The 24,895-nt window shown below is 43.0% G+C and overlaps 2 protein-coding genes across 3 annotated transcripts; both read right to left on the reverse strand.

The window, feature by feature from the left end:
• Positions 1–5,909: 5,909 nt before the first annotated feature.
• On the reverse strand, positions 5,910–22,113 carry LOC129751551 (inositol polyphosphate-4-phosphatase type I A). Of its 2 annotated transcripts, XM_055747118.1 has the most exons (10): positions 21,894–22,113; positions 21,428–21,741; positions 21,099–21,197; positions 16,437–16,595; positions 16,168–16,368; positions 10,240–10,835; positions 10,075–10,175; positions 7,479–9,762; positions 6,937–7,421; positions 5,910–6,880 (listed from the first exon to the last, which is right to left on the reverse strand). In XM_055747118.1, exons 2-10 carry the CDS (start codon positions 21,543–21,545, stop codon positions 6,748–6,750), a joined length of 4,176 nt encoding a protein of 1,391 aa, XP_055603093.1. In that variant the 5' UTR covers positions 21,546–21,741; positions 21,894–22,113; the 3' UTR covers positions 5,910–6,747. The 2 variants fall into 2 exon arrangements, with proteins under 2 accessions (XP_055603093.1, XP_055603104.1); XM_055747129.1 differs by lacking the exon at positions 21,099–21,197.
• A 331-nt stretch (positions 22,114–22,444) lies between these two features.
• Positions 22,445–23,378, reverse strand: LOC129740683 (uncharacterized). Its single transcript, XM_055732444.1, has 2 exons — positions 22,831–23,378; positions 22,445–22,505 (listed from the first exon to the last, which is right to left on the reverse strand). Exons 1-2 carry the CDS (start codon positions 23,324–23,326, stop codon positions 22,498–22,500), a joined length of 504 nt encoding a protein of 167 aa, XP_055588419.1. The 5' UTR covers positions 23,327–23,378; the 3' UTR covers positions 22,445–22,497.
• Positions 23,379–24,895: the final 1,517 nt, after the last annotated feature.

The raw sequence follows: 24,895 nt of genomic DNA on the forward strand, positions 1-24,895 counted from the left end.
CAGTGATTTCTTTATCCGAAAGCTTTCGATTTGAGCTTTGCAACTTTGGAAAACGCTCTCTACAAACACCCGAGAAACTCCAGACTTCTTCAGACTTGAAGGCTTTTGAAACTCGCTCAACACCACATATGTTCATTCCCTTAGAAGAGGTTGAGGTCAAAGATAATCAGGTCTTTCTTTCCGCTGTCCTGAGTGCGAAAACGAGCCAGGAAGCCACTGGAAAGTCGTCAGGTCTTCATACCGGGAAACTAGTGACTAAAGGGTGTCCACGATGAAATTGCCACACACAAAATTGATTCGCAAAATTCGAGTTTTCATCCGATTGCCATCAAATTTTCAGGGATTGAAAAATAACTAACCCTTAACCCCGACCAGAAGATTCTGCACAACCTGTGAATCAACCGTTTTTTGCATGTAAACCCATACGTTCTTCAGTTCCTCGAATGTCTTCACTTCCTTAGGTCGTTTATGAAGGTGCTGCTTCATAATCGCCCAGTACTTCACGATGGAGCGGAGCTCTGGAGTGTTGGGAGGGTTGAACATTTTCGGCACGAAATTAACCATATTGTCCGCATACCGCTTCAGCACGTCCTTGGAGAAGTGGCATGAGGCCAAATCCGGCCAGAAGATTGTTGGGACGTTGTGGGCCTTCAGGAGAGGAAGCAGCCGCTTCTGGAGGCACTCTTTCATGTACACCTGTCCGTTCATCGTGTCCAGGGTCACGAAAGGTGCACTCCGCTTCCCACACGTGCGGATGGCTTGCCAAACAAGGAATTTATTCGCTAATTTGGACATCTTCAGAGTGCGGACATGCTCCAGAACCCTGAATTTATCCTTGGCCTTGAAAAACAGGTTCCCGGGGATCTGTTTAGTGTCAGCCTTCACATATGTTTCGTCATCCATGATGCAGTATTCAACTTTACTGCTTCTCTTCGCGATTAGGGGCCTTTTGTACCTTGAACGTTCGAAGCCCAGCCTTAGCTTTGGCCTTCTGGACAAAACTTCGGCTTCTTAGTCACATCCCGAACGGAGGCGTTCGGGTTTCGGTTGAAGGCCCAAACTACGCGGTTGTGATATTTGGTGTTGTACGGAATACTTTTTCCTTCACTTCTGGGCCTCCGATCGATGGTCAATCGTTCCTCGAACCGCTTAATCACTCGCGACACCGTGAAATTACGTTTAAGCGATGGAAAAATGCGAGAGATCCTCGTTCTTGTGATGAACGCGCAAGATTTTATCACGCATGAGCTGTTCTTCCGGCTCAATTTCCACGAGTTTTGAGCACAGGACTTTAAAACTTGCAGGATGTAAACAATGCACTATGAACTAAATCCACCAAAATTTTCATTAAATTCTACCCAACGGTTAAAAAGTTTGAGCAATTTCATAGTGTGGCAATTTCATCGTGGACAACACCCTTTAGGTCACCGAATCTGAATGGCTTAGGTACCAGGAAGTTATTAGAAATTGGTCGAGTCAGACCCATTCGAAGTCATTGGGCCGAACCCGTAGGGAGTATTTTAGTGAGGCCGAGAATTCATTGGAAGGTCGTAGCACCAGAAAGCCATTGGGGAAAATTTGTCAAACCGAGCATCCGATGGAAGATCGTCGGCTCGTGAATCCCTCGCAGGTGATCGGATCGAAGAACGTGTGGAAAAAATCAATACGATAGATTATTAGAGCCAGGAGCCACTGGAAGGTCATCAGATCGGAGACGGGTAGGTATAGTCGAAACAGTGCCATGGATGGTCTTCGTACCAAAAACGTAGTGAAGGTAAGTGCCACTGAAAGGATGACTGTTAGCAGCCTGATCGCAGGAACTTGGAAATTAATGTCATGTGAAAATTAGATGAATAAAAATCATTTTTCGTTCGATAATCAAATAGTTATGACTTACTCGTCGCCTATTGATAACAGGCGAAGAGTAATTTGAAGAATCTAAGAAGCTTATTTCGAAGCAGATGTCCCATCTATTCCAAGGAAGTTTCAACCAAATGCAGGACATTTTCAAGTCGATTATGAATGAACCATAATCGACAGATGAGATGGCGGAAACCAACGCGCGGTTAAGGATGGCCAGGGAGAGGTTCACCAACTCAAGCAGCCCCCTTCCAGCCAACCAATGTACCTGTGTTAAATGCGCAAGCAAACCGGAATTTAAGTTAACTGGATCTGTTGAAAACCGTGCCCACCGCTCGTCGAATAACACCTTCTAGTGCCAATTTGAACACCATGCAGGAATAGACCATCGCCTTCACGCGAAATCCGCACACAGCACTACGCTCCATTGTCGTTTGTTTCGTAAGCTGCTTATGGTGATATGCAGATCGTAGCTGAGTACGTGAGACTTTTTAAGTCCCACCACACGTATGAGTCCAGATTTGGCAATCGCTTCCCAGCTGGCATTGTTGAAGGCATTCTTAACGTCGATCGTCACAATGGCGCAGTGACGGTTCGCAGGCTGTCGGCAACCTGACTGTACCCTACCTCTCGTTACGATTCAAGACTAAGGACCTCTTCTTTAACGACTCGAGGTCCGGCCTTTACTCGCAACTCGAGACTAGCTTGGTTCCCACGACTATCGTGCGCTCCGCCTCTGTTCGAGACCACTGCAAGAGACCAATGACCTCTCCTCTAACGACTCGAGATCTTGGCTCCGCCTGGCTTGGCTCGAAGCCCTTTCCTCTTTGCCCGTCCGTGTACCGAATCGAGAGCAGCTTATACTGGACACACGTCCGGGGCTTTCTACGAAAAACTACTCGGATGATTCCCGGCGAAGAATTCATCCTACACCGACTCAGGTGACTCACCCTCCGACGACGTGTAGTCACCCTACCCGAGAGTATTTCGCAGCGTAAATACTCTTCCCCCTACGAGTTCGACTGCGAAGAAGGTATAGTCTTATCCCCGCAGCTTCCCTCGTAGGGAGCGCGTTTTACTCAGATACTCCGCGGCGGTGGAGGTGTCCTACACAACGATCGCGACGTACCTAAACAGCTCGGCATACGCAGAAGGTAGAGTCTTATCTTTGTATGCTTTACTGCCAGGGTCGGACGCACACTACTCAGGTGCTCCCCGACGAAGGAGTCACCCTACACCGGTCGCGGACTGGTGCTGGTTCCAACTCCTCTGCAGGGCAGTCATGATCCGGGTGAACACATCGCTGACCACGCGCCAAGTATTGGCATCCTCACACATCCTCCGCACGATGTTATCGGCTGTCGTGTCTGGTCCGCAGGCGGCAAGCATGTTAGCACGTACCTCTTCGAACCTCGGACAGTTGAACACTACGTGCTCTGGTGTCTCTATTGTGTCGCCGCAGGTTGGACAGGATGCCGAGGCCACGTGTCCAAACCGATGGTGGTACTGCATGAAACATCCGTGACCAGTCAAGAACTGTATCGTGCAGAAATCCACCTCTCCATGTCTCCGGTCCATTCAGGATCCGATGTTAGGGATCAAGCGATGGGTCCACCGGCCACGTTCGGAGCTGTCCCACTGGTGCTGCCAGTTGGACAGCGAGGCCTCTCTGGCATGTTTCCGCACGTCGGGCATGTGCCTGTGCTCGTAGCAGAAGGTATCTTCCTTTAGCAAGACCGAGATGGGCATGACCCCCGCCACAACATCAGCAGCTACCGAGGACACCGTTCGGTATGCGCTGATTACTCGCAGGTTCATCAGCCGCTGCACACTGCAGAGCTTTTGCAGATTGCACTGCCTGTTCAAGGCTGCTACTCCGTACCGCAGAATGGACGAGGTCACACTCGCCAGGACCCTCCTTCTGCTGCAGCGGATCGCCGAGTTGTTCAACATGGCCCGTGAGAGGGCTGCTGTCGCCATTGCCGCTCTTTTGCAGGCGTAGTCGACGTGGGCCGTAAAGCTCAGCCGGTCGTCGATCATCACCCCCAGGTATTTCATCACACGCTTGGACTCGATTTCGCACGGTCCAACTGCGATCGTCCCTGATTGTGCTGAAATCAGGTTGGTGATCAGCACCATATCGGTCTTGTGATGAGCCAGACGTAGGCTCTTGGAGCGCATCCAATCTTCCACCTTCTCGATAGCTAATGTGGCGAGTAGCTGGACCTCCTCAGTTGACGGGCCCGATGCCAGGAGAACCACATCGTCGGCGAATCCCACAAGTCTCACACCTGTGGGGAGACGCAGTCTCAGCAGTTCTTCGTAGACAATGTTCCACAATACCGGGCCAAGTATCGATCCTTGTGGAACCCCTGCCGAGACTCTCACTGTTTCCAGTCCCTCGCTGGTCATATACTGTAGTTGGCGGTCACGGAAGTAACACTCCACCATCCTACAGATATATGCCGGAATCCTCATGTTGATGAGCGACGACGCAATCGCTGCCCAACTGACGCTGTTAAACCCGTTCTTTACGTCGAGAGTGACCACTGCGCAGAACCAATCTCTTCTCCGTTTTTTTCAACCTGGCTTCATCTGCCCTTTCAATGCCCTGTCGAATGGCATCCACCGTACTGCGACCTTTCTGGAAACCGAACTGTTTGTCGGATAGGCCGTTCGCACCTTCGGTGTAGAGCTGGATCATACTCTGTAACACCTTTTCTAGAACCTTGTCAGCAGCGTCCAGGAGACATATCGGGCGATACGCTGATGGTTCACCAGGTGGCTTGCCCGGTTTTGGCAGGAGCACCAATCGCTGCCGCTTCCACATATCTGGGAAGACCCTATTATCCACATACTGTTGCAGGAAGACCGGAACAGCCTTCACTGCCACATTAGGGATGCCATCCGGACCCGGAACTTTGTTCAGCTGAAGGGACTTAGCGATGTCGCGCAGTTCCTCCTGTCCCTTCGAGGACTGTACCGGTTAAACAGACGAGCTCCTCGTGTCAAATCTGTAGGATAATAAACTAGAGACTAGAAGTATTTATCTACTACCTACTTACCTAAGAGTCCGGCGCCAATTGACCGACGCATAGGGTTGAGATAAAAGATCTCTACTGCTGGCGATCCGTAGCCAGCGTCTTCACTTGCTGCCAGCCAAGGTTCTCGTCAACTGTGCGGATTTTAGCGGCTAGACAACGCTGCCACGAGCTTCTGGGCCTATCTATTCTTCGATGCCTATCTGGATTCCATTCTAGCGCCTCTCTTCAAATCTCGTTTTCTTCTCTTCGCAGCGTGTGCCCAATCCATCTCCACTTACGTTCCCGAATGTCACCGATGACACCGGCGATGTATGTAGTTCCTCGTTTGAGATATAGTTGCCAGGCCAGCGCGAAAAATATTCCGCAGGCAGCTATTTGCTAACTAACTTGCAGTTTTCGCATCGTCTCCGCATATGTGCACCGAGTTTCGCACCCGTACAACAATACGGATTTGACGTTTGAGTTGAAGATTCGGATTTTGGTTCAGATGTTTCGGAGACTTCCAAAAGCAAATCGGGTCTTACTGATCCGAGTTTCGATGTCTCTCTTGGTACCACCGTCAGGCGTTATCTGACTGCCAAGATACTAGACCAGCTACAACGAAATTGTAACGATTTTCTGAGTTGATTTCCATCGACTTGGTCTTTCTGACATTGATTTTGAGGCCTAAATACTGCCTTGGAGCTTTCGGTGAGGTCGTCGTGTTTGCTCTACATGTTGTCTTTCAGCGAACAGGCGATCGATCCACCTAAAATTTGATCCATTACAAACCTTGCTCGGAAATGTTTCGTACTGTGCTTCGGTGAGGTGTTCTTGTTTCGTTTCAACTTAGTCAGTTCGGATGTTTTTGTGGTTTTTGTGTTATCGAAATTTATAAATAGAAGAGAGTCCTCGAAATCCGGGAAATTCCAGACAAGACAGAATCTTACATTCCTCAAACTAGCTATCATCCCAATAACGTGAAAAAATGAACTGTGATATCTTCAACGAATTCAGTACGCCTCCTTCATTTTGGGTAAGGTTTATTTATTCAATTTAGAAAATGACTGAGATTACATACGCTACTACTTACTCGTGTGTTTTTTTTTTTTTTTTGATAACCGACTCGATTAAGCTCAACTGTGTTCTTCTGTGTGTTGTTTAATTGGATTGACAATGTACTGTTAGTTCTTGTTGTATAAAGGTTACGTTAGGTATATAAACTGGGTTTCGACAAGTTGACCCAACAATGGATAAAACGACCTACAAATTTTGTGGTAGGTAAATGGGGTATATTGCTGCTAAAATGTTTCGACAATGATAGACAGTATGTAATTAAGTTTTAGTTCGAGGAGCCATCGTCCCTAATTCAGTGAAGGTCGGTTAGTTTAAAGTCGAACAATGACTATGACCTCTAGAGGGCTTATGTAGTCTAAAAGTTTGAACCTATCGGATAGTAGTTGCTCGAATGCAATGGTAAGTCAATTATTAGTTGTGTTAAGAGTATCGCTGTTTTAGACTTCAAGTAAACATTCTAACTAGGGGAATAACAGATTAGAGTACGACGCGATTTAGTAGCTATCTATATAGAAAAAACGTATTTTTACGAACTTCACCACTTAAATATATTAAACTTTGAATAAATTAAACAAGCCGCCAATACTTAAAATATAATATGTTTCATGAAACGAGTATAACTTTCTATCGTACTTATGTACACACGAACATTTAACAACTGATCGGAGGAGTAAAATTATCATTAAGTAGATGAAGGTATAAATACAAATTTTGGTTGGTTGGCATCTTCGGAATATGTGAGGACCTTGCCCTTTGATGAAGTTTGGTCAAGTTGGGTTGTGCTTACTTACGATTGTGCTTTACCGTAGGCCCCGGGAGGAGGCCGGTAGACTTGAGGAAGCGACAAAACCTGTGGCAGATTGAAGGCATACTTGCGAAGGCCAATGTTTTTCATCGTATTGTCCGACCGGGTGCCCTCACTGGATAAAAGAAGATGAATTAGGATTTTGTTTGAAAAAAATATTGTAGAAACTACCTTCTCATGGTATCGAGAACGGTCTGCAGATTGGCAGCCGACAGGTGGAACTCCTGCTGTAACACCCGACACTGCTCCATCGTGACTGCCATCGAGGTTCGGTCTTTGGCACTTTTGCATGACGTGAATCGCAGTCCTTGTACAGCTCTAGTGATATCCTCGGCCAGCGTGAGGACCCGGTAGTTTTTGGAACAGTTAGCCCGTAGCTGTTCCTCCATTTCGTTCAACAAACCAATGACGGATTGTTCTGGCACAAGAACCTCCTTCTGCTGGGAAGTTACCAGCCCATTCTTGGTGGGAGTATCAAGTGCCGCCGAGCAGGCTGGATTGACAAAGTTGAAGGGGATCTTCTTGTACCGGATATGGTACTGTTTAAGCCGATCGTAGTTATCCCAGTTGCAGCGATGTTGCTCCTTCGTGTAACCGAGAGTTTCCGCTAACGTAGCCTTCTCGTTGATACCGATGTTGAAGAATACAGTCGTTACCTGAAACAGGAAGAAAATGTTATTCAATAGCTCTTAAAGGTATATCCAGTTACCAACCTTAAAGTTCAAAGACTCTTTCGTAGGCAGATGACAAAATACGGACTCCGGGATAGGTAGAAGTACCGTGAGCGCTTTTCGAGACCCCACAACCCTTGGAACCGGAACGGACTTGGAATCCCGTTGAAGGTTGCTCCGCACTAAGGTGAAATTCACCTCAGACAAGTCCGCTACAGCAACAGACATATCGCTCCACATGTCGGTCTCACTTCCGTACAACGACAACAGACCTTCGAAACATGCCAACGGACCCAAATTGGCCAGCAGATTGATATAGTTTTCCGTTACATTTTGACCCCACAACTTAGCAATCAACGAAGAAACGAGAGCAGTCAGAGCTTGCGAAAAACAAACATCTCTACGATACATGGTTGTAAGTAAGGCCGAAGTCTTCTTCATATCTTGTTGCAGTCTTTGGACCGAGTGCATCAGTCGAGCAGTTTTCAGAAGTCCATCCATGGCTTGTCGAAGTTTTTTCATCGAAGGCCTCAGCTCGGAAGCCCAATCTGTGGTGAGCGATAGGTCCAGTCCGTCAGTAAACTTGTTGCCCTTTTTCACTTTCCGGGTAACCTCACCGACAGCTTGAGTCAGCGCAAGGTTAAGGTCTTTGCTGCAAAGAGGAGGTTTACCGGTCGGCATCAGCTCCTTTGGAATTGAACAACCTGGTGGACTGGAAGCTTCCTCACTGGATCCACTGGGAAGCGAGAGAGGTTGACTGGTCACCACATCAGGCGGAACAGGGCCAAATGGAGCTCCCCGACAACTTCCCGGCTTAGATGAGTCACAAATGGCGGGACGACCCGGTTGACGCAGCCTCACAGCAGGACTTCCGCATCGCCCGCAGAGAAACTTTACTTTACTGACCAAGCACATAACACTGGCTTCGATATTCAGTTGAGTGAGGTCCAGAGGTTCCGGTTCTTCCGTCGGTCGATAATAGTTGGCCGAAGGACTCGAGCTCATAACCTTGGTGTCCAAAAAGGCCCCATTGTGACCGAGCACGATTGCAGTGTTCTCAATCAGATAGCCATTTTCGTCGTATACATTCGACAAAAGTTCGTTTTTGTTTTCCAACAGCTGGTTAGCTGTTAGTGATGAAGATTTCGGCTGTTCGGTTGACTCTTGTTTGACCTCCTCTAACTTGACCTCGGTTTCTGCCTTCTCGTCGGGGGTTTTAGGTTCAGACTTTGTTGCACTTATCACATCGCCACTTACATCGAAATGGGTTTCACTGAAGCGCAAATCACCCGCTATCGGTTCCGTTGGTGTGGATTTCTTCGATTTACAAACTTCCTTGGGAGGTTCCGTGGGAAGATAACAAGCTGCCGGCAACGAACAAGACATGAGATATTCCTTTGATCGACTCTTGCTTATTTGATTGAACGTACTCTGTATGGTAGATATAGTGCTAATATCCACGGAAGATGGAGATTTGGCCTTGGTGCTGTTGCCAAACGCTCCAAGCACTCCGGATTTGCTGGTACGTACCTGTGGCCACAAATCCGGAGCCGGGCCCATCGGTGTTGAGAAGTCTTCTAACTCAGGACTTCTCAAATCCAGTGCACCCAACTGCTGGGTAATCTTTTTAAATGGAGACATTGGAATGGAAGGCGCTCCGGAGGTTCCCGGAGCAGTTCCCTCGACTACAACCTGCTGAGTCTCGTCCACTATTCGATGTCTTTCGATAAAAGCGAAAGCTTCCTCCACCAACTTCGGCTCCCAAATGTTCAAAAGAGCTCTGGATTTAGTCATCATGTCGTTACACAACGGAAGCATCCCTTTGGGATTTTTCGATTTAGCCAAAAACAACAACTGCGACATAATCTCCACAATTTCCTTCCGCAGTTTCTTTATCGCTTGAACGGCGTCGTTGGCAGCCGAAACCTTCGTTCCATCGTCCTTCCCCGGCCAGTCACGCAACTGCTGCAAAAGCTTCACCAAGCCACCGGTTTTACTCTTTCCACAGTGCTTCGTGAACGCCCCCACAGTTACAACATCCAGAATACCCGCCCTCTTCAACGTATCGTTGTGAGCCCACATTCGCTGCAGGTGCAAGTTTACCGGTGCAAATTCCAACGATTCGTCCCCCTTCTTGCAGCTGGCCTTAAAACACTTGCCACGCTGCTGCTGCTGAACCAGGAATTGCTTGGCCTGTGAGTAATCCTTCAATAGTTTGAGATGTTTATCCAGCAGCTCCATCTGGCGGTCCCGCCATTCGCCCCCCAGCTCACCCATGCCGGAAATCTCCTGCAGCAGTTCCTTCTCCCGTGCTATCCAAATCGATCTGGAACGATGAATGATGGATTTCAAAAATGAGCGAAAAATATCTTTTTTTTTCAAATAGTAAGCCTGCTTTCAGTGAAAAATTCAGTATTGAGTATCGCGTTTACATTTGACCTTGTGAGAATTACTGCTTATTAAAATGACCAACGTAAGGTTGATAAAAGATTTTGGATTTTTTCGGTGTAAAAGACGTCCGTTATTAACAATCCGTCAATGATCGCAACAAACTTGTTTCAGGAAATAATTCAGTCTTGAATATCGTGTTTACAATTAAATTTTCTTCTATTCCTTATAATTAAAAAAAAATACTTACAATAACTGTTGCGGGATAATGTAGCACAGCTGACTCTCTAGCATGATCTCCTGTACGCTTATATCTCCACCCAACCCTGAATGTAATCGATAAGTGTGTATCTGAAGAGAAAATCAAAGGGAATATCGGTTTGAGAAATTCTACCCAAAGACCTCAAATACTCACGCTCGGATTCGTGAACACCAATGAAATCTTCGAAGGCGGCGGAATAAACAGCTTCACTCCCAACTTCGGAGGCAACGACTGCGTTCTCCTATGACCAATCGACTGTTGATGGTGCATCTGCTGCTGTTGATCAACAACAGCGGCCTTAGCCGGCGACCTTGGGGTACGCTTCTCCAAATCCGGCACACACGAGGCAATCGTTATGAAACCGGCATTCCCACCGGTCGGACTTTGAGTCCGCAGCGGTATCCTCAACCTTGAAGTGTCCGCAATAACACCCAGCGCAACTTCCGCCCAACCAATCGGGACCGCCGTCTGTGTAACCTTCTCCCGCACATCATAGGCGGTAAAACGGATCTGTGACTTGGCATTCAGCCCATCGCCCGCTCGGAATGTGATCGTGCAAATGAACTGCGGATTGGAGCTACGCTCGACCACTTCGGTACGTCCATACTTTACCCAACCGGTGGCGGCCGCTCCCCGACTGCTGGAGGTCACCTGAACCACAACCGAAGGATTCGGAGGCTTACCGTTGCCATCGCAAAGCAAATTGTCACACGAGATGGCCGATTCGCAGATCGGAACTTCGTTGAGCTCTGTGGAAGAGGTGAGTGACAAAAAGCGGGAAGACCTCGGTGAATTTCTGAGAGATTCTCGAACCAATAACTTTGAGTTAGCAGTTGGGATTACAAAAAAAAGGTTTATGAACCATAGATTTTAGCTATTAGAAAGTTGATCGAGATTTTGGCCGACAGTGATAAGCGAATGTTAAATCAAACACAAGATAGTTAATATTGGTAGTGCTGTCAAGAGCTTTTATTGACGTTTTCCTATATGAATAATGCTGAGTATAATGAAACAAAGTATTTGATCCTAAGTTTATATTTTTTTCGATGCATTCCTATTTATTACTATCGGCCCTCGTCTTTTCAAATGATATATTCTAAAAATGTCTTTTAGGTGGTGTGATTAAGCTTCTGTAAGTTAAGAAAATTAAGGAATAAAAGTCTGTATTATCAGTATAAATCAGAAATGTGTGATTTGCATTCTATTTTTGAAGATTTATATTTTATCTTCTTAAATTTAAGAGACAATTCTATCAAAATTTTGAAAAAGTTTTCTAACTAGGTTACCAAAAAAATTATATAAAAATCTCAGATTATGATCAAAAAGATTAAAAATGAACGTTTTATTAAGATATGAAGTACCATTTCAAATAAAAAAAAAATGCTCGAAAAGTAACAAACCCCAATGTCTGCGATTGATATGCCTTTCAAGGAGATAATTTGCAGTGAAGCCGTACACTCATGGTGAATAACGTGTTTTTCATTTCAAATGTATCCGGTTTTTCATATTTTAGCGTTATTTTCATTGAATTTTTCTCAAAAATTGAACTCGACGTCTTATAATGAGAAATTTTATTAAAATGCCGTTTGGACTAAATAGCACTCCTGCAAGTTTTAAAAAGATGATGCACTTGTTCATCGGCAGGCAAACAAAATTTTCTCAATCAGCTGAAAATTTAAGCTCTCGTTGTGAAAGGTACAACTAGAACATGAATTTTCAGCTGATTGAGAAACTTTAGGCTGTGTGGCTTGTGAAGCAAGTGCATCATCCTTTGAAAACTTGCAGTAGCGTTTCTTAGTCCAAAAGGCATTTTAATAAAGTTTGTCAATATAAGTTCCATTTTAGAGAGAAACTCAATGGAAATAACGTTAAAATATGAGAAACTGGAATCTCATATCATTCTCATTTCCTCCTCATCTCATTCTCATCTCACTCTCATCTCACTCTCATCTCATTCTCATTCTCATCTCATTCTCATCTCATTCTCATCTCATTCTCATCTCATTCTCATCTCATTCTCATCTCATTCTCATCTCATTCTCATCTCATTCTCATCTCCTTCTCATGTCATTTTCATCTCATTCTCATCTCATTCTCATCTCATTCGTATATCATTCTCATCTCATTCTCATCTCATTCTCATCTCATTCTCATCTCATTCTCATCTCATTCTCATCTCATTCTCATCTCATTCTCATCTCATTCTCATCTCATTCTCATCTCATTCTCATCTCATTCTCATCTCATTCTCATCTCATTCTCATCTCATTCTCATCTCATTCTCATCTCATTCTCATCTCATTCTCATCTCATTCTCATCTCATTCTCATCTCATTCTCATCTCATTCTCATCTCATTCTCATCTCTTTCTCATCTCATTCTCATCTCATTCTCATCTCATTCTCATCTCATTCTCATCTCATTCTCATCTCATTCTCATCTCATTCTCATCTCATTCTCATCTCATTCTCATCTCATTCTCATCTCATTCTCATCTCATTTTCATCTCATTCTCATCTCATTCTCATCTCATTCTCATCTCGTTTTCATCTCATTCTTCTCATTCTCATCTCATTCTCATCTCATTCTCATCTCATTCTCATCTCATTCTCATCTCATTCTCATCTCATTCTCATCTCATTCTCATCTCATTCTCATCTCATTCTCATCTCATTCTCATCTCATTCTCATCTCATTCTCATCTCATTCTCATCTCATTCTCATCTCATTCTCATCTTATTCTCATCTCATTCTCATCTCATTCTCATCTCATTCTCATCTCATTCTCATCTCATTCTCATCTCATTCTCATCTCATTCTCATCTCATTCTCATCTCATTCTCATCTCATTCTCATCTCATTCTCATCTCATTCTCATCTCATTCTCATCTCATTCTCATCTCATTCTCATCTCATTCTCATCTCATTCTCATCTCATTCTCATCTCATTCTCATCTCATTCTCATCTCATTCTCATCTCATTCTCATCTCATTCTCATCTCATTCTCATCTCATTCTCATCTCATTCTCATCTCATTCTCATCTCATTCTCATCTCATTCTCATCTCATTCTCATCTCATTCTCATCTCATTCTCATCTCATTCTCATCTCATTCTCATCTCATTCTCATCTCATTCTCATCTCATTCTCATCTCATTCTCATCTCATTCTCATCTCATTCTCATCTCATTCTCATCTCATTCTCATCTCATTCTCATCTCATTCTCATCTCATTCTCATCTCATTCTCATCTCATTCTCATCTCATTCTCATCTCATTCTCATCTCATTCTCATCTCATTCTCATCTCATTCTCATCTCATTCTCATCTCATTCTCATCTCATTCTCATCTCATTCTCATCTCATTCTCATCTCATTCTCATCTCATTCTCATCTCATTCTCATCTCATTCTCATCTCATTCTCATCTCATTCTCATCTCATTCTCATCTCATTCTCATCTCATTCTCATCTCATTCTCATCTCATTCTCATCTCATTCTCATCTCATTCTCATCTCATTCTCATCTCATTCTCATCTCATTCTCATCTCATTCTCATCTCATTCTCATCTCATTCTCATCTCATTCTCATCTCATTCTCATCTCATTCTCATCTCATTCTCATCTCATTCTCATCTCATTCTCATCTCATTCTCATCTCATTCTCATCTCATTCTCATCTCATTCTCATCTCATTCTCATCTCATTCTCATCTCATTCTCATCTCATTCTCATCTCATTCTCATCTCATTCTCATCTCATTCTCATCTCATTCTCATCTCATTCTCATCTCATTCTCATCTCATTCTCATCTCATTCTCATCTCATTCTCATCTCATTCTCATCTCATTCTCATCTCATTCTCATCTCATTCTCATCTCATTCTCATCTCATTCTCATCTCATTCTCATCTCATTCTCATCTCATTCTCATCTCATTCTCATCTCATTCTCATCTCATTCTCATCTCATTCTCATCTCATTCTCATCTCATTCTCATCTAATTCTCATCTAATTCTCATCTCATTCTCATCTCATTCTCATCTCATTCTCATCTCATTCTCATCTCATTCTCATCTCCTTCTCATCTCATTCTCATCTCATTCTCATCTTATTCTCATCTCATTCTCATCTCATTCTCATCTCATTCTCATCTCATTCTCATCTCATTCTCATCTCATTCTCATCTCATTCTCATCTCATTCTCATCTCATTCTCATCTCATTCTCATCTCATTCTCATCTCATTCTCATCTCATTCTCATCTCATTCTCATCTCATTCTCATCTCATTCTCATCTAATTCTCATCTCATTCTCATCTCATTCTCATCTCATTCTCATCTCATTCTCATCTCATTCTCATCTCATTCTCATCTCCTTCTCATCTCATTCTCATCTCATTCTCATCTTATTCTCATCTCATTCTCATCTCATTCTCATCTCATTCTCATCTCATTCTCATCTCATTCTCATCTCATTCCCATCTCATTCTCATCTCATTCTCATCTCATTATCATCTCATTCTCACCAAATTCTTATTTTATTCTCATCTCATTCTCATTTCAACCTGGAGGCCTCTATCTTTTTTTATATCTTATTTTATGCAAGAAAACTCAATTGTTCTAAATCTGATGTCTCAGTGGCCTCACGATCGGCCTGAGAAAATCAGAAGGACTAACAACCTAGAGGCCTAAACAGCTAAAAAAAATCTGAGCACCTGAAGGTTAGATGACCTAAAAGCCTGAAATCTGCCTGAAGAGCTGAAGCCCTGGAAATTTAACAGCTTGTGCTCTGAATTATTGTAAACCGGCTGGCTTGGCGACCTTAAGACCTGACGAGACTTACTGGCCTGACTACCTTCAGTCCTTGCTATCTATTTGAGGCTCCTTAAATCCCAAAAATACGCCTAATGATCCAAACATCTGAAGATCTTAAGGCCTGAACACCTAGGGAAAAGACAACCAGGAGAGCTTAAAACCCAAAGGCCTCACAGCCTAAAGACTGAAACACCTAGAGGGTTGAAGACCTAATGACGACAAATAATAACATTTGCCGCAATGCAAAGTGAAAATCGCAATCAAAATAAGATTGAGATTACATCCCTAACTATCTGAAGGCATCCAGAGACTTGACGATCTTGGGACCTGAAGAATTTAAGACATGACGGCTTGAAAGCCTGTTAATCTGAAAACCTGCCGGCTTGGTTTTATGATAGAAAAGGTGTCCTAAAGGCTGTCAACCTAAGGCCTAAAGAACTGAAAGCCTGAGGACCTTGAACTCTGATGACCTTGAACCCTGATCACCTAAAGACCTTGTAATTTTAAGGCCTAACGATCTAAATGTGATCAACAGGCTTGACGTCCTAGAAATCTGGTGGCCTTGAAATCTGTCAGTTTGATGACCTTAAGGCCTACCGATTTTGAGGTCTGATGATCTGAAGATCTAACGAACTCAAGACATTGCGTTCTAGACACTTAACGACCTACCGGCCTGGCAAATTTGGAGCCTTACAAGTTGGTGACAAATTTGTGTTCAAAATTATTCTTCGATTTCAAAACGAAACTGGATTCCCAAAAAATTTGGGAGTAATGGAAACGAAGCATTTTTTGACCCCTTGGTTTTTTAATGATCTTATCTAAAATCATATCCTTTTTCATTCAGATATGTTAGATTAAAAAGAAGAACTTTCAAGTTTTTAGTGTGTATAGAAGATAAATTTTCATTTTGAAATAATTCTGATAAAAATTTAAACGAAACTAAAATATTTTTAATGCAAACTGTGCAAATTTTTAATCGTTATAAAATATTGATAAATGCATTTTTTCACTTTATTTTTCCTAACAGAGAACTTTGGTTGAGTTCTACCTTAAACCACACTTCGCTAAAACTGTCTGTTCTTATGAAAAAGAGCACATTTTAGAGTTACACTCCTCCAAATTAACGCTAATCTATGGCACAACCTATTCGAAAGGCACTACTCAAACGTGGTTCGTGACTCACATCGCCTAAAAACCTTAAATTAAACCAACAATCCAACCATATAAATTGTTAGGCAGGCAGTTTAAAAGTGCATCAAATCACCTATTTCTTTGCCGGTCTGCAGCCGCAACATGTCCACATCGACATCGTGGATCCGGCCACGCTTCTTATCGATCTGTTCGCGCAGATACTTCAGCTGAGCCCGCTTTACGTCGTACCCGGCCAGTCCGATGGCCTGCATCCATTCCAGGCGCTCCTGGTCGGTGTTGGTGGCGAAACGTTGCCTCAGGCCGTCCTCGAATTCTGTTTGAAAACACACAAAACATAGGTATAGTTTTCAAAACCATCAAAACAATTTAAGTAGGGCTCACCTAAGTAGAAAACGAATCCGTCGTACTCCTTCTGGTCGTTGTGCTTAATGCAGCGGTACTTTTCCAGCACGATGCATCCCTGGGGTTCGGAGAACTGGTCGTTGGTCTTGAAGTAGAACAGCAGGTTGCCCCGCAGCCGGCACCACTTTTCGAGACTTACTGTGTGATTTTTAAAGGGAAAAATATCGAGAGTTAATATCGGATTTTTTAAATCGAATCCTTTGCTTGTGATTAGTGTTTGTTAGTAGGGTTTGTGCTGTTGTAAGTGTCAATCAACTCGTGTAGGTAATTGTTGTTAGTGGAAGCTGTGAGATCACACATGTTTATGTCGGAGATTTTAGTGAAAACCTGAAATCTAAAATTACGAAATAGAATGGTTTAATATGTATGCTGATGTTAGAGTTATGCAGGTACTAATAGTGTTAAAAATTTAAACTTAAAATATAGAAGATATTGATATTTTTAGAAACTGCATAAATAAGGCACCTCTTATCTATGAAAGATTTTTGAATATTATAGTTTTGTATCAAATGAATGGTAAAAGAAGTTGCGATTTTTTCCTGGTTGAATATGAGGAAAAGCAAATCTTAACTTTCACTTCTCTTTTAAAAAAAGTATGTTTAAAACTCTAATGTACATTTCAAGTTCATATACCTAAATCTACCAAATTTCATGAATTTTAAATGGAAATTGGAATTGGAATTGCAAAATGAAAAGTTTCTCTTGAAACATACCATTTATGGTCAATTTTAAAAACTTAAAAATTTTGTTTCCTAGCAAAAACCGAATCCAGGTTAGTAGTTAAGTAGTCTCAGCAACTGAAATCGCAGTTCAAGAGCCGAGAGTCGACGAGGCTTTAGAGAAAAATTAAAAGAAACAATCGAATCATGAGGATGAGGAACACTCAATCGAATTTTCAATGTATTCGCGCCATAAAACGCATCTTAAATTGGCAGAAACATCTCGACATGCGTACCGCCAAAACGGCGAAAATGTGCATGAAGGAAGCATTGCCGTAGACTTACAAAAGGTAATAAAATTTCTACTTTAAATAAACAAACAATAAAACTGTTGCTGGATCATGAGAATGACGTGAATTGTGAATTGACAACTCGCACTGGAGACATTTAGTGGTATGAATAAGGTTTAGCAATTGCTTCGGTAGCTTTTACTTAGCTCGAAATCAATCAAAGCAAAAGTCCAAAGCATTTGCTTAGTTTGGTATGAATAAACATTTGCTTAGCGGATGTGTACTAAAGTCTTAGAACATAGCTTTTGCTTCGAAAAATAGAGCTATCCAACCAGCAGAATCTGAAGTTATAGTAAATGTAAATAGTAAAATGAAAGAAGACGGTCAGAAAATTGAAAAGTACGACTAGAGTAGGCTTGAAGTCGACGAAGCGGGTGGTGGGTGTGAGAACGACCGGAATTTTTTTGTTAATGCGTGCTTGTATGTTGATGTTTAAAGAAAAATGAATACATACATATTCGAATATTGTCAAACAAAAAATGGCCTAACTTTAATATTTATCATAAGCTCTCCCACGTGTATTTGGATCGGGATAATCCGATGTTTAAAATAATAGGCAATAGGCCCGCTTTTAATTTAGATTTTTTTTGTAAATCTTAGAATTATAAAAAAATATATAAAAATGAGATATCTGTATAATGTTTTAAATTATTACAATTTATTTCTAACTTTGATCCAATTGGGACTTCCACGATAGCCGGATTTTTTTTTATTTGAAATATTTACTAATTGATTTGTTTATTTTCATCTTAGACGAATGATTTTATACAACGACAGAAATATGAAAAAAGTTGGGTTAATCACTTCGACTTTCTTTATCCATGTTGAAAATGCCTTTTTGGATTGTTTTGAAGTGAAATATTGCTAATTTGATAAATTCATGACGTAATTGAAGAATTTTTTATTGGGAAAGTCTGCTACCGAGCATGCTTAGAAAATAAAGCTATTGCTAGGAGATTGGTCGAGCAATTGCTTCAGATTTGAGCTTTATTCATACCAAACTAGCTTGTTCTAAAAATAAAAGCTTCTGACTGAGAAAACAGCTGTCAAAAAAACTTTATTCATAACAACCGAAGCAATTGCTATAAGCGACTGCTCGACTGCTCGATTCAGTTTAGCAAAAGCAGTTACTAGGTTTTTTTCATACCACCCATTCTCTCCAGCCAGCTCTCTGCCTCCTCCGGTGTGCCCCAAGGTAGTCACTTAGGACCGATTATTTTCTTAATCTATTTTAACGATGTGCTCACACTCCTCGACGGCCCGAAACTTTGTTATGCTGATGATCTCAAACTGTTCTACGCCATAAACGGTCAGGACGACATTGATTTTCTGCAAAACCAGTTCAATCTTTTCGCCCAGTGGTGCGACATCAACTGCCTGCCTTTGAATCGCAGTAAATGTGCAGTCCTCAGTTTCTCACGAAAACGGCAGCCTTTTTGCGCGGAGTACTTTTTAGGAGATGAGTCCATTGCACGGGTGGACCACATCAATGATTTGGGCGTAATACTCGACCCCGTACGCTGGAATTCAAAACACATACGAACTACGTCGTCGATAAAGCTTCTAGAAGCCTTGGATTTTTATTTCGAGTGTCCAAGGAATTCAAGGACGTGTACTGCCTGAAGAGCCTGTATTGCAGCATAGTTCGATTCCTCCTCGAATACGCATCAGCTGTCTGGTGTCCCTACTATCAGAACGGTAACGAGCGGCTCGAGGCTATCCAGAGGCGCTTTTTGCGTTATGCCCTCAGACACCTTAACTGGCAAGACCCGTTCCACATGCCAAGCTACGAACATCGATGTCGTCTCATAGACATGGATACTCTTCAAGCCCGAAGGAATGCAACACGAGCTTCTTTCGTCGCCGATCTACTGACATCGCGTATCGATTGTCCTACGCTACTGGAAGCTATTCCTCTTAGTGTGAGACCCTATGGAGTGAGAAACCAGGACCTTCAACTGTATGTCCCCATTCGATTGAACAACTATGGAGCCAATAGTGCATTCATCGGTGTAATGAAAACGTTCAACCGCTTTTCCGAGCTCTTCGACTTTGACGATTCGAGAGATGTTTTCCGAAGAAAAGTTTTAAGAATTTCGAGAAATCGCTAATTAGATGTAAATTTTGTGTAACTTTAAATCGTCATTTGGACCTATACTTGGTCTGTTGATTGAAAAAAACAAATAAACCCAAACCTGACCTGACCGTCTTTTAAAACCCACATGCGTGAATTTTCACCGAAATCCAATTAACAATAACCTCAGTATCACCAAAGCAGTGAACACATATGGACGACCCCTTTTGCCGACTCCTAATTTGATACCTAAAATCGATAATCCGTCAATGAAAACTTCCGTGTGCCAATTTTCATCTTAATCCAATCAAGGCTGAAAAATTTCAGTCAATTTCGTTTGACTCGACCAACGTCTAGTAGTCAATGTTATCGAAAGAATATTAAAGTCATCTACGAGCTGAATGACCAAGCTACAATGTCGGTCAGGCAGCAATGTCAATATTGATTGACATTTTTGCACTCTACTCGCACCACACATACGATCATCTTTCTATTTCTGTTTCGTCTGTTATGGGAGGGATTTCACGTTATCTGGCTTTCTATATTTAAAGATGGATTCAATTTTATTTGTAGGTATCATTTTAAATCAAAGATGATTTCATTTTATTGAGTGAAAGTTGATCTTTCCATTTGTTTTTCAAGATCTGATATTTTTACTCTGTTTTTGAAAGTTTCTTGAGTTCTTTAATTATACCCAAATGTATGTTTTATTCGTATGGATTCTCCACCCTCTCTCTCTTCCGAAGAGAAGAAGGCTCATGAACTTTCCTAAACACATTGTATCTAAATAACGTCACATGTCACGTTTGGCTTTTTTTTTCTTTTCCATCCACCATTCCTTGAAGTAAGTGAGCGTTTCTAATAATCATACCCACTATTTCGTACCCGAAAATCCTTTCATATCAAATTTGATTCCATTGGTTAATAAGTTCTTAAGCTATACAACAAACTTATATGAAACCCCCTCCTTCCCTCCCCTTCAAGGCGGAAAGTTTTATAACGATTATTATGAAGGCGGATCGTGGTCGGTGCCACGAATGTATTTTTTTTTTAATATTTATTATAGACATTTTACCACGGTTGTGGCTTTCGTGTCTCTACCACGAATGTATGAAATCACGTTATAGTTAATTTGGTGTGTATTGGGCACCATTTTTACGGATTCATCCCTCCCATCGTCCCCAAGATTGCGTTTTTCTTACTGGCTTTCACAATTTTACGATGTGCGGACAGGGATTGCAATTTCAAGATGGAATTCCGGCGCGCTGTATTTGTTTTGTAAAATGTTAATGATTTACTGATTCCATCAAAATAAAGATTTTTTAAAATATTAGTGGGTGCAATTGAAATCTGACAAACCAATTTTGTGCTAATGTACAAGTTTTGCAAATATTATAAAGGTTGTCAAAAACTAATGGTTTTCTTGTTAGTAGATTCACAGACAACACCAAACTACCCCCACGTGATTAGTAAAATTTTAATGGGAAGACTATTTCATTTTGTGGGGTTTTTTTTCTCTCCCAAGACCCCGTTTGTCTTCTTGGGATAAACAACGAACCTTTTGCAGTACCACCAATGCAACTGAGTGTTTTATTGCGTTTCAGATGAGGCTGACAGCCGGTAGTAGTGGGTTGGTTACTTTTGTTGGAATTTTCACCTGTTCGGAAAATTGTTTAATGGATGGGAGGTTATTTTTTTCTGGTGTTTTTTTTTTTCAATCAAATGTAATGAGTATGACAAAATCGGTGGTAAACAATGAGCTTATGAAATGTTTTGGCAATTTCTGTAACAATCTTTGGACGGTGATGGTAAAACGACTATAATCGAAACAAAAAAAAAATCTTTGGACGAACTTCAATAGGACCAGTCTAGAGTTCGACAACATACCTTCAGTTTTCCGGAAGAAGCCCTCCTGCTTCTCCGTCACATAGAGAGGTCCTTCCTTGTCGAATTTGTTGCTCGGTTGAGTGGCCAATGTTATCAGTTCCTGTTTGTTAAATCTCATTTCCGGATCTCGACCGAAATTGCCAACACGGCACCGTTGTACAGTTTATGGCACTATGTTCGTGTTGTTTCTTCCGAAATTGGCAATCAATTTAAAGGCGACCCTTTTGGCTTCCTCTTCAATGGCCACCCGCTGAGATTGCCTATACTCGTTTATATTTATCGATTGGAATGCTGCACTTGCTCACAATTTATGGCTGAAAAAAAAAAATGTTGAAATAATTTCCTGCCGGTTGATATTTAATGCATCATTCAATCTTGTAGAAAGTGCAAGACAAACAAACGAATTGTTTAATGTTCCGGGATTTCTTTTAAAATAAAATATCTTCCATCGGAAGAACAATCTTACCTTAGCAGGAAAAAATCCCACAAACTGCTGCTTTCATTCGTCCGAAATATTCATCTTCACAGAAAAGCTCCGCTTCAAAACTCATATAAAACCTGTATAACGTTGACTCCTCCACACTTTACAACAATTTTAAACACCAATAAACTTGATTTTGTACAGAAAATTTGATTTTTTGATCACTTCATCCTCTTCGCAGGATCACTTGGCAAAAGTCAGAAAATTTTATACCATCATCAAGCTCCGCACCCAAATAACCATCATCATCAGCAGCAGCAGCATCATCATCATCGCCCAAATTGACAGCTGCCTGTGGGTGGGGAGCTCAGCTCCAATTGGATTTCCGAGCAGCACACTGAGCAAAATTTTCCTAACATTTTTATGTTTTTTATGGGAGGTTTATAGAGTTGTTTTTGACAATTCTCACGCACATTAACTGGCATCCCACTGGTGTGTACGGACGAGAACGGGACAATTAACCTCCAAAAATTTCAGTGCAAATATCGAGCAGTCGGCCGACGAACACGTTCGTTTTATAGGTTAATGTTCCCAAAATGAAAAAGTGATAGTGCAAAGCCCTGAATTATGACACGAACACTGCTGCGGGTTAAACTCCTATCAAAAAGAAAAGAAAAAAAAACGAACACTGCTAGCGGCAAATACTTACTTACTTACTTACTTACTTAATGATCCCGCGCCGATCCTCCGGTGCATAGGGCCGTGGTAAAAGACCTCCACTGTTGACGATCCGGAGCCAGCGACTTCACCTGGTCCCAGTCAAGATTCTCGTCGACAGTTCGGATTTCAGCGGCTAGGCTTCGCCGCCACGAGTTTCTGGGTCTGCCTCTTCTTCGATGACCTTCTGGATTCCAGTCAAGCGCCTCTCTGCAAATCTCGTTTTCATCTTTTCGCAGCGTGTGCCCAATCCATCTCCACTTACGTTCCCGAATCTCGATTTCTAGCGCCCTTTGATGACACCGGCGATGTAGTTCCTCATTCGAGATCCAGTTGCCAGGCCACCAAGCGCGGATGATGTTCCGCAGGCAGCGGTTTACAAATACTTGCAGTTTTCGCGTCGTCACCGCATATGTGCACCAAGTTTCGCACCCGTACAGCAATACGGATTTGACGTTTGAGTTGAAGATTCGGATTTTTGTTCGTAGAGAGATCTGGCGTGACCGCCAGATGTTTCGGAGACTCGCAAACGCAAATCGGGCCTTTCTGATCCGGGTTTCGATGTCTTTCCTGGTACCACCATCAGGCGTTATCTGGCTACCAAGATACTGGAAGCACTCCACTTTCTCAACCTGTTGCCCAGCTACCATGAAACTGGAGGGATTTCCTGTGTTGATCTCCATTGACTTGGTCTTTCCGACATTGACTTTGAGACCTGCTGCCTTGGAACTTTCGGTGAGGTCGTCGAGTTTGCTCTGCATGTCCGGTTGTGTTTGGGCGAGCAAAACAATATCGTCAGCCAGGTCAAGGTCGTTCAGTTGCTCCATTGTTAAAGGATTCCACGGCAATCCTCGGTTCGGTGCACAGTCGATCGATCCAGTCAGAATCTCATCCATTACGATGAGGAAAAGTAGCGGTGATAAGATACATCCTTGTCTCACTCCAGCAGTTACCGGGATTGGTTCGGACAAGACACCATCGTGCAAGACCTTGCACGAAAATGCCTCGTATTGTGCTTCGATGAGATGGACTAGTTTCTCTGGGACCCCTCGTCGCCTTAGAGCCGCCCAGATGTTTTCATGATTAAGTCGGTCGAATGCTTTTTCGAAATCAACGAACACCAGCAGAAGAGAGTCCTGGAATTCGTTGATTTGTTCCAGTATGATTCGTAGCGTTGTGATGTGGTCCACACATGATCGTCCGGATCGGAATCCAGCTTGTTGCCGTCGGAGTGTAGCGTCGATTTTCTCCTGGATCCTGTTCAGGATCACTTTGCAGAGTACTTTGAGGGTTGTACAGATCAACGTTATGCCTCGCCAGTTACCGCACTCTGTCAGGTCTCCTTTCTTCGGGACCTTTACGAGGATACCCTGCATCCAGTCGGCCGGAAATGTTGCAGTATCCCAGATGTCAGCGAAAAGACGGTGCAACATTTGTGCTGACAGGGCAGGGTCGGCCTTCAGCATTTCAGCAGGGATGCAATCGATCCCAGGTGCTTTGTTGGATTTCATGTTTTTGAATGCCGCTTCTATTTCAGCCAGCGAGGGCGCTTCCGAGTTGACGCCATTTATGCGACTTACTGTTGGCGCTTCAAGCTGCGGGTTCTGTTGGCCATCGCTATTCGTGACTCGGAAGAGTTGTTCGAAGTGCTCAGTCCATCGTTTGAGCTGATCTGTTCGATCGGTCAATAACTGACCTGCTCGGTCTTTCAGCGGCATTCTTGCATTAGTCCTTGCACCACTGAGGCGGCGAGAAATGTCATAAAGTAATCGGATATCTCCATTGGCGGCGGCTCTTTCCCCCTCTTCGGCTAGGGAGTTTGTCCAGGCTCTCTTGTCTCGTCTACAAGCTCGTTTAACTGCCTTTTCCAGCTCCGCATATCGTAAGCGGGCGGCTGCTTTGGCTGACCCGGTACATGCCTGCTCAATTCCGACTTTCGCCTTTCTCCGATCATCGACCATCCTCCAAGTTTCATCCGACATCCATTCACTTCTTCTTCCACAAACTTTACCGAGAGTACCATGGCTCGTCGTGATAAAGGCATTCTTGATTCCACACCACTGTTCTTCGACTGTTCCGTCTGTCGGCAGCTCCGAGGCTCGGGATTCTAGCTGTTCAACGTATGCCCTTTTCACCTCTGGATTCTCCAACCGGCGGACGTCGTATCGACACCCGACTTTCTCCTCGCGCCGTTGGACACGCGCAACTCTCAGTCGTATCTCGCCAAGGACGAGGTGATGGTCAGATGCAATGTCTGCGCTTCGCTTGTTGCGGACATCAAGAAGGCTCCTTCTCCATTTTCGGCTGATGCAGATGTGGTCAATTTGATT

This window comes from Uranotaenia lowii, chromosome 1 (assembly GCF_029784155.1).
Source record: "Uranotaenia lowii strain MFRU-FL chromosome 1, ASM2978415v1, whole genome shotgun sequence".
Classification (NCBI taxonomy): Eukaryota; Metazoa; Arthropoda; class Insecta; order Diptera; family Culicidae; genus Uranotaenia; species Uranotaenia lowii.